The 15,029-nt window shown below is 44.3% G+C and overlaps 1 protein-coding gene across 27 annotated transcripts in view; it reads right to left on the minus strand.

Moving 5' to 3' along the window:
• Positions 1 to 10,242, minus strand: part of PIAS2 (protein inhibitor of activated STAT 2) — a 92,976-nt gene extending 82,734 nt beyond the window's left edge. For 5 of the 27 annotated variants that reach the window (XR_011996246.1, XM_072732312.1, XM_072732290.1 and 2 more), the window contains exon 1: positions 9,504 to 9,667. Coding sequence is in view for 4 of the 27 variants with exons in the window: in XM_072732296.1 (XP_072588397.1) it covers positions 9,504 to 9,527 (24 nt within the window). In the remaining 23 variants the exon portion in view is untranslated. Of the gene's footprint in view, positions 1 to 8,906; positions 9,138 to 9,503; positions 9,731 to 10,137 lie in introns of those variants that run through there. The other 22 variants (XM_072732302.1, XM_072732297.1, XM_072732318.1 and 19 more) reach the window with 12 other exon arrangements.
• Between the last annotated feature and the right edge of the window lie 4,787 nt (positions 10,243 to 15,029).

Genomic DNA, 15,029 nt, shown 5'->3' on the forward strand with positions numbered 1-15,029 from the left:
CATCAATAGATGAATATAGATGTGGTGTGTCTGTGTATATATACATACACACACATATACGTACATACACATATATATGTACATGTGCATACATACAAAATGGAACATTACTCAGCCAGAAGAATGAAATCTTGCCATTTGCAATGACAGGGATGAAGCTAGAGAGTATATGCTAAGCGAAATAATTAGGAGAAAGACAAATGACATATGATTTCAATCATATGTAGAATTTAAGAAACAAAACAAAGGGGAAAGAAGAGAAACTGAGGCAAACCAAGAAACAGATTTTAACTATAGAGAACTGATGGTTACTAGAGGAGAGACGGATGTGGGATGGGTGAGGTAGGAATTAAGGCGGGCACTTGTGATGAGCAGTACCTGATGTACAGAAGTGATGAATCACTACATTGTACACCTGGAACTTTTATTACACTGCACGTTAACTGGAATTTAAATTAAAACTTAAAAAATAAAAATAAAAAATAAAATAAAACTTAAAAAAAATAATATAACTAGTAGAAATCAATATGCCAGATAATGTGGAAAACAATGATCTAAACTTACCTACTAGAGTCAAGCAACATACACTGTTCAGAATTGGAATAAAAAAAAATCAAGATACAGAAAAATATGTGGTGTTTTTGAGTTTGGGAATGAACCTAAAGGAAAAAAAATAAAAACAAAAACAAAAAAACCCAAACATGATTAAAAGCAGTTAGTTTGGGATCCCTGGGTGGCGCAGCGGTTTGGCGCCTGCCTTTGGCCCAGGGCGCGATCCTGGAGACCCGGGATCGAATCCCACGTCGGGCTCCCGGTGCATGGAGCCTGCTTCTCCCTCTGCCTATGTCTCTGCCTCTCTCTCTCTCTCTGTGACTATCATAAATTTAAAAAAAAAAAAAAAAAGCAGTTAGTTAGGGCAGCCCCGGTGGCGCAGCGGTTTAGCGCCACCTGAAGCCCAAGGTGTGATCCTGGAGTCCCGGGATCGAGTCCCACGTCAGGCTTCCTGCATGGAGCCTGCTTCTCCCTCTGCCTGTGTCTCTGCCTCTCTCTCGCTCTCTCTGAATAAATAAATAAATAAATAAATAAATAAATCTTTTAAAAAAAAAAAAAGATTAAAAAAAAAAGCAGTTAGTTATATAAGGAGTGGAATCTACTGGGAAAGAAAGGGCTTTACTTTTCCTTCTGAATTTTCCTGCACTATCTGCACAAGTATTGCTTTCATTTGGGAAAAGCAATGAGGAATGGAAATAAGAATAAAAATTGTTATTAAAGCTACTTTTCAGGGGTGTCTGGATGGCTCAGTCAATTAAGCTTCCCACTCTTCACTTCAGCTCAGATCATGATCTCAGAATCCTGAGATCAAGCCCAGCATGGGGCTCCACTCTCAGCATGGACTCTGCTTGGGATTCTCTCTCCCTCTGCCTCTGCCCCTCTCCTCCCACTCATAGTCATATGTGCACTCTTTCTCTCAAAATAAATAAAATAAAATAAAATCGTTTTCTAGGTTAGGGTGCCTGGGTGGCTCAGTCAGTTAAGCGTCTGACTCTTGATTTTGACTAAGGCCATGATCTCAGGGTAGTGGGATTCAGGTCCATGTCAGGCTCTGCGCTGAGCATGGAGTATGCAGCCTGCTTGGGATTCTCTCTCCCCTTTTCTGCCCCCATTTGTACACATATACACAAGGCCTCTTAATAAATCTTTAAAAACAAAACAAAAAACCATTTTCCAGTTTAAAGAAAAAGTGGCCAAGCTCATACAATCAATAACCATGCATCCCTAAAGTTATGTCAAAAAAAAAAAAAAAAAAGGAAGAAAAGAAAAAACGAATGAATGAACCACCATCTTCTGCAACAAAATCAAGAATAGCTTCTCCTGAGACGCTTGGGTGGCTCAGTGGTTGAGCATCTGCTTTTAGTTCAGGGCGTGATCCCAGGTCTGGGGATTGAGTCCCACCATCTGGCTCCCTGCAAGGAGCCTGCTTCTTTCTCCCTCTGCCTGCGTCTCTGCCTCTCTCTCTCTCTCTCTCTGTTGTCTCTAATGAATAAATAAAATATTTTTTTAAAAAAAGCTCTGTTAGGTTCATATTACTCTGCAAAATCACAAAAATTTGTATTTGTTTCAAACTACTCTTCCAAAAAAGTCTAGAAAGAAAAGCCACATTACCGGGGATTTAAAGTAAACATTCACAGAATAGTCTGGACTATGGTATCAACATATCACTTTTATTCCAACTGTGCAATTTCTTAAATTCAGATATCTGAATAAAAATAGACTGTCAAGATAACTCAAGGGAGAAAAAAATCATTCTTCAACAAATAATGTAGGAAAGTAGATATCCACATGCAAAAGAAGTCTGATCCCTACACCTCATGCCATAAACAAAAATTAACCCAAAATGGATCAACCTGAATGTAAAAACTAAAACTATACATATAAATCCTTATATGAAAACAGGCATAAGGGGATCCCTGGGTGGCTCAGCAGTTTAGCACCTGCCTTAAGCCCAAGGCATGATCCTGGAGTCCTGGGACAGAGTCCCACATCAAGCTCCCTGCATGGAGCCTGCTTCTCCCTCTGCCTATGTCTCTGCCTCTCTGTCTTTCATGAATAAAGTCTTTTTTTAAAAAAAGAAAGAAAGGGATCCCTGGGTGGCGCAGCGGTTTAGCGCCTGCCTTTGGCCCAGGGCGCGATCCTGGAGACCCAGGATCGAATCCCACGTCGGGCTCCCGGTGCATGGAGCCTGCTTCTCCCTCTGCCTGTGTCTCTGCCTCTCTCTCTCTGTGTGTGACTATCATAAATAAATAAAAAAAATTTAAAAAAAAATAATTTCATTAGTCTTTAAAAAAATAAAAAACAAATAAAAAAAGAAAACAGGCATAAATCTTTATGACACTGGATTAGGCAATGATTTCTTATCAAAACCAAAAGCAAGAAAAGAAAAGATGATAAATTAAACTTTGTCAAAATTTAAAAACCTTTGTGCTTCTAAGTACATTATGAAGAAAGTAAAAAGTCCATAAAAAGGAGTAAAATATTTGCAAACCATGTATCTTATAAAGAACTTGAACTTAAAACAAAAAAAAATTTAAAAATGGGCTAAAGGTTTGAATAGACATTTTTCTAAAGAAAATATACAAATGGGGGCACCTGGGTGACACAGCTGGTTAAGCGTTTGACTCTTTAAAAAAAAAAAATTTATTTATTTATATATTTATTCATTCATTCATTCATTCATTCACGAAAGACACAGAGACAAAGGCAGAAATGTAGCCAGAGGGAGAAGTAAGCTACCTGCATGGAGCCCAATGTGGAACTGAATCCCAGGACCCCAGGATCATACGCTGAAACAAAGGCAGACAGACGCTCAACCACTGAGCCACTCAGGCATCCCTAAGCGTTTGAGTCTTAATTTCAGCTCAGATCATGATCTCGTGGGTCATAAGACCCGCATCTAGCTCCACAATCAGCAGAGTCAGCTTGAGACTCTCCCTCTCCATATGCCTGTCCCCTCCATGCCCTCTCTCTCACAGAAAGAAAGGAAAGAAAGAAAGACCAATAAACACATGCAAAGATGCTCAGTATCATTGGTCACTAAGGCAATGCAAATCAAACCACAATAAGATAACACTTCACATCCAAGCAGGTAAGGATGTGGAGAAATTAGAACTCTTATAACTGCTGGTAGGAATGTAAAATGAGGGGATCCCTGGGTGGCTCAGTGGTTTAGTGCCTGCCTTTGGCCCAGGGCGCAATCCTGGAGTCCCAGGATCGAGTCCCGCGTCAGGCTCCTGGCATGGAGCCTGCTTCTTTCTCCTCCTGTGTCTCTGCCTCTCTCTCTCTATGTCTATCATGAATAAATAAATAAATAAATAAATAAATCTTTAAAAAGAAAAAAAAAGGAATGTAAAAAGATGTAGCAGTTTGGGGAAAGTATGGCAGTTCCTCAAACACTTACTTACCACAGGTACCCAGCAATGCTACCCCCAGGTAACTACCAAAAATAACTGAAAACGTGTCCACACAAAACTTATATACAGATGAATGTTCATACTTGTCAAAAAGTGGAAACCACCCAAATATACATAAACTCATGAATGAATAAACAAAATGTGGTATACTCCATACAACAGAATATTATTCAACCATTAAAAGAAATGAAGCACTGACACACGCCAGAACTTGAGCCTTGAAAAGGTTATGTTAAACGAAAGCAGACAGACACAAAAGGCCACGTGCATGATTCTATTTCCACAGAACACCTAAAACAGACAAATCCATAGAGACAGAAGGTAGATTACTGGAAGTTGAGGGCTAGATGAAAAGGAAGACAGGGAGTGACTGCTTAATGGGCATGGAGTTTCTTTTGGGGGTGATAAAATGTTCCGGAATTAGATAGTGGTGATGCTTGCACAACTTTGTGAATAGACCAAAACCACTTTAAAAGGCTGAAGTTTATGGTATGTGAATTATACCTCAATTTAAAAATAAGCTAGCTAAGATCCAATCCAGAAAACAAAGGCAAAATGCTGAGAAAAGAAACATCTGAAGAATGTTATATTTAGAAAAGTGTCAGCTTTATCAGAGAAGATATTCATGGAGGGAGGGCACAGACCTAAGGACCAAACAAATGCAAAAGTATCTCCTATAGCCAAGGATATCTTGGTTTACAATTTAAAATTATCTATTTAAAAAAAATAAAATAATCTACTTAGGGGCACCTGGGTGGCTTAGGCACTTAAGCATCTGCCTTCCACTCAAATCATGATCCCAGTGTCCTGGGATCTCTCCACATCAAGCTCCTGGCTCAGCAGGTAACCTGCTTCTCCCTCTCCCCTCTCCTCTTGTGCACACGCACCAGTGCGCACTCTCTCTAATAAATAAAATATTTTTTTAAAAATTATCTATTTAAATTAAACACTGAGTTTTGTTTTGTTTTGTTTTTTTAAGATTTTATTTATTTATTCATGAGACACACAGAGAGAGCAAGAGGCAGAGACACAGGCAGAGGGAGAAGCAGGCTCCATGCAGGGAGCCTGATGTGGGACTCAATCCCAGGACTCCAGAAGCATGTCCTGGGCCAAAGGCAGGAGCTAAACCGCTGAGCCACCCAGGGATCCCCAGCACTGAGTTTTGAATGTGCTTTCATAAGCATGAACTCAAGTGAAACCACCTTGGAAATTTTATTGTATACCACTCATGGCTTTGAATCACACGGTAGATTCAATTGCATCTATATCTATTAATCTATTTTCTTGCCCAATAGTTGGGAGGGATGAGGGATGAGGGATTCTAACCTCAAATCCCCCATTAACTTTCTATTCTCCCTCTATATCCTCACAGCACCTGAAGCCACCACAATGGCAAGTCCTGCTAGGTGTAAAGAACCCAACACTCAAGCCCTCTAGACAGAAAAATCTTCTGTATTACTCAAGACTCTTAGCCTCAAAGATCTTCTGCATCTTGTTTACCAGTATCTATTAGGAAAGTTATGATTACTCACTCTTTCACTAGCCCAAATACACACCAAGACTGCACACATTTACTCGTTTTTCTGACAGCCACGGAGATAATAAACTCAATGCACAAAAGGAAGGATGAGAAATACAGGACAGAAAGCCAAGGAAGGAAGGAAAAAAGAAAGTTACTGCAAGAGATCCCCCCCCCCTCCATCTCCACACTTGAGTGATGTGAAGTAAGGAGAGCAGATTAACCAGAATAAATAAATAAAAAGTAAAAAATAAAAAGAACAGAATAAATAGTAGCAGGAACCTTTGTAAGGACTACCAAAAGACTGCACGAGCAACCCACAGTATACAATCAAAGAAGCATCTCATTTTTTATTTCAGCTCAGGGAAGTCAGCTTGAGATTCTCTCTCCCTCTTAGCCTCCACTGGCCCTCCTGCCCCCCTCCCTCATCTCTCTCTCTAAAATAAAAAAAATAAAAAAGAATTTTTTTTTTCAAAAACCATTCTGGTTGAAGAAGAGATGAGGGACGTCAGAACCCCGACTATTCTGCTTCTGCTCTATCCCTGTGCTTAGCTCTGCTAGAGATTATTTTGTAGAGAGAAAGGGGGGTAGCAGTGACAGAAGTCCAGACCACCAGATCTTATGAGCTTATCCCACGTTAATTCACAACTAGCTAATTTGCAAACTAGTTAGCTCTGAAACTTCTACCAACATAAATGCTATAAACAAGCAACCAGTGAATTGAATAATTTCTTCTCTAGCACCTTGAAAGCTTCGAATACTTGATGTGTACTTATAATCATCCTTGACTACTCAGCCCACAGTTTCTATTTACAGAAAACTTGCTCCTTCCTTTCCCCCAATCCATCAAAATCGTCTCGTGAATCATATTTATGTGACAGGACACTAACTTTCTGGCCATAATTGATTAGAACAGAAGTGGACCCTCAACTAAGCTCAGCAAGTCAGATCCTCTCTCTTGGAAGAGCTAGAAGAAATGTGTGCTGGTATTCTATTAAAAAGAAAGCAGCAGAGTGTAAGGCTGCCACATTCTGCTATGACCGGACAAGACCTCTAGCATTGGCTTACATAGCAGTCTCAAAAACTAAAATCATCTGGCAGCCTCTTAAGGTTCCACAGGAGTTGCCTCATCAAATAACCTCCACCTCCACCCTAAGCTTACAAAGCAAAGGCACAAGAGTCACCAAAACACAGTGAGGACAGGAGATGGCATGGCATCACCAGCCCCAGAAAGGACCTGCTCTGGTTATACATGCCCCTAGTAAGTAGCACTAAATGATAATGGATAAAGATAATGGAAATCCTCTCAGCAGCAACAGTATGGGCAGCCAAATATGTGACTTCCAAGTCAGCTATTTCCTCTACTGCCAAGTTAGCCAACAAACTAATGCTGGCCAGTTTTCCCTGGTCCTTTAATTTACCGGACTATCTCTCTGACCCCCACAGAATATATTCTGAAGCAGAGACCATTTAGAATGCCCTACATGTTTCTTCCTCTTTTCTAATTAGATTTTCAGTCAGCTGTCCTGTTTCCCCTCCAGTATTATATGTCACATAAGAAGGACACTGGCTGTCATTCTATTTAGTTCATAGATTCCAGGCTGATGGCTAGCAACCCCACGTGGACCTGAAGGAAACTGCACAGAGCAGGAGAGCCCAGATTCTGAAGAGCCTGGACTCTAAAGCTTGACATCTGAGGTTAAAAATCCCAGGTCTTCCAGCTCAAGCTATGTTGAGCTACTCAACCTGTCTCAGTTTCTTCTGACAATTTCTTCTAATAATTCTATTACAATTATTGCAAGAATTAAACAGGTATGTAAAGTGCTTAGACCAGAGCCAGGCACGTAATAACCAGAGATATTATAATGGATATTTATTATCATCATCGTCATCACCACCACCACTGAAATGGGTGCAGGACATGGAGACAGTTCATCTTTAAATGTAGAAGATGCTGCTGAGCAACTAAAGCAAAGACTGGTGTGGATAACTCTTCCACCATCTATCTACCTGCACACCCTTCTTGTCCTCTGAAAATTCTCCCCAGACTCTGCCGAGCACCTTACGTGAGGTGCCATCTTCCATCAAGTGTGGGAAGAAGCAAAGACAGCTGAAAAAGATGATGAAGCTGATCTACAAAACGAATTGTAGATGGCAAGGTGGGGGAGAGGGAAGAAAATGGAGAGGGAGAAAAGGAGGAAAGGAGGTGGGGGGGGGGATAAAAGTGGGGAGCAAGAAGGGGGAAAGGACAGGTAAATCCAAAGAGAAAAAAAGCATCTTTGGCTTCCATCCTGGCTCCACTCGAACTTCAGCACTGACTGCTCTTTCTGCCCTATACTTGTAAATAAATCCTCCCCTTTTTATTAAGCTTTGACAAACAACATTTATAAAAGTCTAATGCAAGTCTTGGAAAAACTTTCATCAACAAAAAAAATCCTAGAAGACGATCACTTGTATATATATATATATGTTACTGCGCAAAAATTAAGAGGACACTGCACGTAAAAAAAATTTGACCTTCCAACTTGTCTCCTTAACCAATCCTCAACCTAATGCATTCATTTACACAGCTGAGGCTCAGACCTGGTTGTTTCAAAAGCTCCACAGGTGTTAAAACTCCTACACTTACCAACATGAATACCCTTTGCCTGCTAGCATGGTTCTCCGTATAAACTAATATAGGGACACTATAAACTAATATAAAGAAAAAAGCATTCATGTACTTTTTACCAGGAATTAAGTAATTCGTTTTGAAACGACAGAAGGGAAAATGGCAGGTATTATGCAAACTATAACACACCCTCCCTTTAGATCCTTACACCAATAGGTTCTTTTGCTGATGTCCATCGTACCAGCCAGGTAAGCAGACAGCAGACAACATCCTTCCGACTCCATCCCTCGGGGGGGGGGGGGGGGGGGGGGGGGGGCCACAAACATAGAGAACTGAATCTTTGACCGGATTCCTCTTCCTTCTTATTCCCAAAAAGTAACCCTTACATCGCAGTCTATTATGCAAAAGGACTGCAGTTAATTTCAAGTTCGCATTCAGCTCTACTTAGGCTTTTTTTTTTTTTTTTTAAATCACGGTTTCCGTCCTGAAGTACTCCATTTCTGCCGCCAGTAATTCAGCGATCCATAAAAAATAATAATGAATCAATCCCGTCCGTTCATCACAGTTCAGTTTCAGCTGAGGACTCTGAAGGTTACCAGCCCCGGGGAGGGGGGGCGGGATATCTTTTCCATTGTACCCCCCAGCAGACCCGTTTTCAAACCCCGACTACAAAGATACCAACAATAAAGTTGTGACCTTGCTCTAAGGCCAGGAAGCAAAAGGTTCCCCCCCAGCACCCCCCCGCCCCCCGAGCGAGCCGAGTCCACAAGCCAAGCTCACGGCCCCTCGGCCTCTGCGAGCGTCTTACCAGGGCAGTAAGAAAACACCAAGGTGTGAGGTCGAGCCGAACAGCGATCTCACGGAACGGCAGCACCAGCCACGAGAGCAGAGGCGGAGGGCTCCTGAACGCCCCTCGGCGTCGCCGAAAACACTCTCCCGGCAAGTGAGTACCACGCGGACTTCCGAGCGGCCCCCCAAGGCGGACGGGCGGACCCCGCGCCCCGCCGCAGCCGGACACCGGGCCGTCGGGCGCCCGCGAGACCCTCCGGGCCGCGGCGCCCCCGCCCCCCGCCCGCCCCGCGCGCCCCGCCCGCCCCGCGCGCCCCGCCCGCCCCGCGCGCGCCGCGCCAGGTGTGCCCCCCGCCCCCGCCCCCCGGGCCCGACCCACCGGCCGCTCCGGGCCCGGCCCGCCGCCGCCCCCGCGCGGCCCAGCCGCCCTCCGCCGCCCGGCTCCCCTCCCCCGCCCGCCGGGCGCCCCGCTCGCACTCGGGCCGGGGCTGGCGGCTCCGCCAACCGGTCCCCGCGAAACAAGAAGCTGGCGGCCGAGCGACGCTGCGGCTTCCCCGCCTCGCCTCCCCTCCCCTCCCCCGCGGCCTCCACTCTCCGCTCCCGCGCCCCCGCTTACCCTCAACTCCTCGAAATCCGCCATTTTACACCACCCGCGGGCGCCGCCGCCGCTGCCGCCACAGCACCCCCTCCCGCTGCCGCCAACGACGCCGCCGCCACCACGGCCGCCGCCGCCGCCTCCAGCACCATCCTGCACTGGGCGCCGCTAAAGACGCCGCGGCCACCGCCGCCGCCGCCGCTGCCGCCGCCGCCGCCGCCGGGCCTGTCACGTGACCGGCGCGGGAGCTCCGCCCCCGGCGCGCGCGGCCCCGCCCCCCGCGCCCACCCGGCCCACCGCCTTCCGCCCACGTCTTCCGCCCGGGCCCGCGGCCCGCTCCCGCCGCCCGCCCGCCCCCCGCACGCCTTCCGGCGCCGCGCCCGCGGCCGTGCCCTCCTCCGCTCCGCCCCTGGGACGAGGACCCCGGCCGGGGGAGCGGCGGAGGCGAGGGAGACGTGGCCGGGGCTCCGGGCAGCGACGTTTCGGGAAAATCCTAACGGTGCCCTTGTAGCTGAAGGGAAGCAGCCGCCAGGAACCCGCCCCCCGCAGTAGCGGCGGAACAGCCTCGGCGCGGGTGCTGCCCAAGCCGCTGTTCGATCCCACGGTGCACGACGGGCGAGGCCTCGCCGCTGGGTTCTGCCCTCCGAGTACTAACCTGGCTGATGCCTTGGCTTTGAAGGGCGCCTGAATGTCACGGACTGCAGACTCGAGAGGGTGGAGCGGCGGGACTTGGGGAAAGGTGAAATGCGAGAGCGAAAGAAGAGTACTCCCAAAGATCCCCGGTTTTTTAAAAAGTCGAGGGGTCAGGGAAATCAGATAGCCGGGAAAGAGGAAATGCCAAGGGCAAAATAGATGGAAGGGAAGCTCGGTGGCACCGGTGACGTGCTGATAAAGGATGAGAGAAGATGCTGAGTCAAGCTGCTCGGGAAAGTCACTGGACCAAGCCCGGGGGTTCAGATTTCCTTGAAGAGGTGGATGAAACCCACCCACGGGGAGAACTTTAAAACCCCTGAGACCATTTGCAGAGCCCTGTGTATTCTGGTGCCTGCCTACTGCCTCTTCCCATTCCCTGTTTGTTTAATGAATGAACAGCAGCTAGAGAGATTTCTAACGCTGGCTCTCTACCATTAACTTTGTGGTCTTCGCCTGGCTGCTTCTTGATTTTAGTTTATCCTCCTTTGGCCTTGGTTTACACCTCACTGGAGTTTAACGTTGTTCAACAGCCATTAAGTGAAGGTCACCGTGAACTAGGTGCTTTGAAGGAAGGGAAAGGTGAATAGAATACAAGCCTTCTGCCAAGAAGTTTACAACGCATACAAGGGACCAACATGAACACAAAATTAAGAGAAGGCATGGCCTCACCGAGAGTTGTTCGAGAGTTGTTCCTGGTATTCGCTGTCCGGTTGGTAGGTTTGACTGCACAGCTCTACGCGCTGTCCCAGACAGGCCTAGCCCAAGAATAAATAACGTCTTCCTTGCCACAGTGATTACATCAGAGCTGAACTGTAAATCCAACTACCACAGGGCATTTCCAGGCTTTGCCAATTAGATCAAGTGTGGGCCAATTTATTCAGTGATTAGAGGTGAGGAGACTTTCTAGCTTGTGGAGGTCTACAACCATTTTGCTACAATGAGGGGCCAGCCTGAGCACCAATCCATCTCATGGGCAAGAAGCACCCCAAAAAATCAGAATTAACTTTGACAACCCCACCCCCACCCCTGCCTCTTACTAGTTTTCTTAAGCTAGTGCCTTTCTGTTACTGTTTCAGATTGCTTAATTTTATTTTTAAGATTTTATTTATTTATTCATGAGAGACACAGGCAGGCAGAGACACAGGCAGAGGGAGAAGCAGGCTCCATGCAGGGAGCCTGATGTGGGACCCGATCCTGGGTCTCCAGGATCACCCTCTGGACCGAAGGCAGGCACTAAGCCACTGAGCCGCCCAGGGATCCCCATGTTTCAGATAGTTTTAGATAGTGTTTTCTGTTAGTAGCATCTGAAATAGAATGCTACTTGTCTCCCTAGACCAGATTACTAATTTGGCATCTTTTCTAAACTATACTAATACTCATTCAGTATTTGTTTTAAGGAAAGCCTGAGTAGTAAAGACTAGATGGGTGGTCTGTCTCTTTACTGTCACAAACAGTTCAGCTCTGGTCTAAATTTGTATATCCTACTCACAAGAAAGATATCTCTGCACTTACTTGAATCTAACTTCCTTATAACGTGACATGCAATGTTCCTGGAGCAGAACTGAGGAGGAGGAAGGTGTGAAAATCTCACCACCACGTTAGGCCACATACCAAAGTACCACTTCCAGCCACACACAGAACTATTCCCCTTGAGGAATTCCATTAAATACAACTTTCTCCTCATTACATTTTCCGTTTTTTTTTTTTTAAGATTTTATTTTTAAGTAATCTCTGCACCCAACGTGGGGCTCGGATTTACAACGCCGAGATCAAGAGTCACACATTCCATAGACAGACAGCCAGGCATCACTCCTCATTACATTTTCAGTGATAAAATGTGTCAACACTTTTTATGGATTGAGGTTCTAGACAATCACCCAACTGGTCCACCCCCTTAACCTAGCTCCAATTAAAAAACATCAGTATTGGGACACCTGTGTCACTCAGTGGTTGAGCGTCTGTCTGCCTTCAGCTCAGGGCATGATCCTGGAGTCCCAGGATGACTTCTGCACCAGGCTACTTGCACAGAGCCCGCTTCTCCCTCTGCCTGTGTCTCTGCCTCTCTCTCTGTCTCTCATGAATAAATAAATAAAATCTTTAAAAACAAATCAGTATTGTAATTAAAGTGTCCTAAGATTATACTACATGAAGTCAAAAGTCTCAGGAGTAGTTTTTCCACCTATTAGCTGCGTGACTTTAGCAAAGTCACAACCTCATTTTCTAATCTATAAAATGAACAATTATTCCTGAACTCAGAATGTTGAAGGATTAAATGAGATAAAGTATGTAACTTCACTTTATGAACTTAAAAATTGATAGATGGGGATCCCTGGGTGGCGCAGCAGTTTGGCGCCTGCCTTTGGCCCAGGGCGTGATCCTGGAGACCCGGGATCGAGTCCCATATCGGGCTCCCGGTGCATGGAGCCGCTTCTCCCTCCGCCTGTGTCTCTGCCTCTCTCTCTCTCTCTGTGACTATCATAAATAAATTAAAAAAATAAAAAAAATAAAAAAAATTGATAGATGATAAATTTTTTGTATCTAAAGAGCTGATAAACATATCCAAAAAATATTAAGAGATAATCATATATCCATATGCTATATCCTAGTATCTTTAGAAAAGACTCAATGTAGTTAGATCATGCATGAAATTTTGAATTCAGTTCCAAGCACCTCCTATTAATCCTTTTTCTTCCCATCTCTGAACCCGTCAATCCTCCCTGATCTCAACATCTCTCTTCCACTAATTTCTTCTCTCCATATAATCATTTTCAAGCCTCCTATAATTCCAAGTCACATTTCTTCCTTTGCCAAGCATACATCTATTTTAATCATATTTCTTCACTCCTCTACACTTTTCTGATAGTGTTTGACCTTAATCTTTACTGAAACTAATATCAAGGAAACCGAACAATGAATTTATTTTTAAATTTTATATACACAACTTTTTATTCTGAAATTTTTAAACACCAAGAAAAGTTGAAAGCATAATACGATGAACACCTGTATATTCCAACGAGATTCAACAATTATAGATATTTGAACAATAATTTTTATTAAGGTATAATTTACATACAATGAACTCATGTCTTAAGCTCTTCAGTTAGTTTTGAAAAATGCTTATTAAGTTACAGAACACTACCATTACCCCAAAATGTTCCAAGTTCTTTCTTGCCCCGTCCCAGTCAAGGTTCCCAAAAGAAGCAATCAATGATCTAATGTCTAATACTATATATAGAGAGAACTAAAAAATGAAAGAACATTCTCTACTTATTTTTAAGTGCTATAATATCTTTGACGCCAAAACTAAAAAAAAAAAATATATAGTTTTCCCATCTAACTTATAAACACATCTTACTCTAGTAATACAAGGATGGTTTCACACAGCATATATATTAAACAACTTGGTAATTTGATCCAACTCACCACCTGAAAACAACCTAAAAATCTGGGTTTAGGGATCCCTGGGTGGCGCAGCGGTTTGGCGCCTGCCTTTGGCCCGGGGCCTGATCCTGGAGACCCGGGATCAAATCCCACGTCGGGCTCCCGGTGCATGGAGCCTGCTTCTCCCTCTGCCTGTGTCTCTGCCTCTCTGTCTCTGTCTGTGTGACTATCATGAATAAATAAATAAAATCTTTAAAAAAAAAATCTGGGTTTAGGGGCAGCCCGGGGGCTCAGCGGTTTAGTGCCACCTTCAGCCCAGGGCCCAATCCTGAAGACCTGGGATTGCGTCCTGCGTGGGGCTCCCTGAGTGAAGCCTGCTTCTCCCTCTGCCTGTGTCTCTGCCTCTCGCTCTCTCTGTGTGTCTCTCATGAATAAATAAATTCTTTTTTAAAAAATCTGGGTTTAGAAAAACAGAACCAAATGCCTAATATAAGGAATTATCCAACTAAAATCTTAGAAAGAAGTAATCCAGACAGTTAAACCAAACACTTGTCCTGAAGGCATTTGACAATCCAAAGTAAAATCTATAATATGAGCTCTGACTTTTGCAGGATTGTTGAGCAAGAGAGAAATAAATCTAAATCTATTGCCACAGAAGATGGAAAGTCTAATAAATACCCTTCATCTTTAATAAAAGACTGCATAGGGTAAAGATGTAAATCAGCACTTCCAAAGGTTGCAATTAGGTTTAACAGTAATCAGAAAATCTCAAGCTTTGTATACTAAATAAACAGGTCCTGTAGAGGCACTCTGCAGACACTGGGCAGAAACAATTAAGTCCTCTCCAAATTATATCATGATCCCAAACCTCAAATCACCCTGCACAGATAATTTTCCAAATAAAAGGACCAGCACACAGTAAAAAATCAGAATAAGACTGAAACCAAAGCACACTTACACTAAAAAATAAAAAGTTTGATAAGAAGAATCTAACAAAAAAAAAAAAAAAAAGAATCTAACAGAAACTCTATTCCAGAATTGAGAGGTTTAAGAACTCAATGCAGGGATGCCTGGGTGGCTCAGTGGTTGAGTGTCTGCCTTTGGCTCAGGGCATGATCCTGGAGTCCCAGGATCGAGTCCCACATTGGGCTCCTTGCATGAAGCCTGTTTCTCCTATCTCTGCCTTTCTGTGTCTCTCGTGAATAAATAAAATCTTTAAAGTAAAGAAAGAACTCAATGCATAAGTTTAATAGTATACACACTCTAAGAGAAAATAACCAGAATGTATATCAGAAGGCTATTTATTTTTTTAAAGATTTATTTCTTTATAAGAGAGAGTGAATTGGGGGGGAGCAGAGGGAGACAGTCCTCAAGCAGACCCCACACACATACACCAAGCATGGAGCCTGACATGGAGCTGCATCCCCACGACCCATGAAATCACAACCTGAGCTGAAACCAAGAGTCAGACAC

The sequence above is a fragment of the Vulpes vulpes genome, chromosome 13 (assembly GCF_048418805.1).
Source record: "Vulpes vulpes isolate BD-2025 chromosome 13, VulVul3, whole genome shotgun sequence".
Classification (NCBI taxonomy): domain Eukaryota; kingdom Metazoa; phylum Chordata; class Mammalia; order Carnivora; family Canidae; genus Vulpes; species Vulpes vulpes.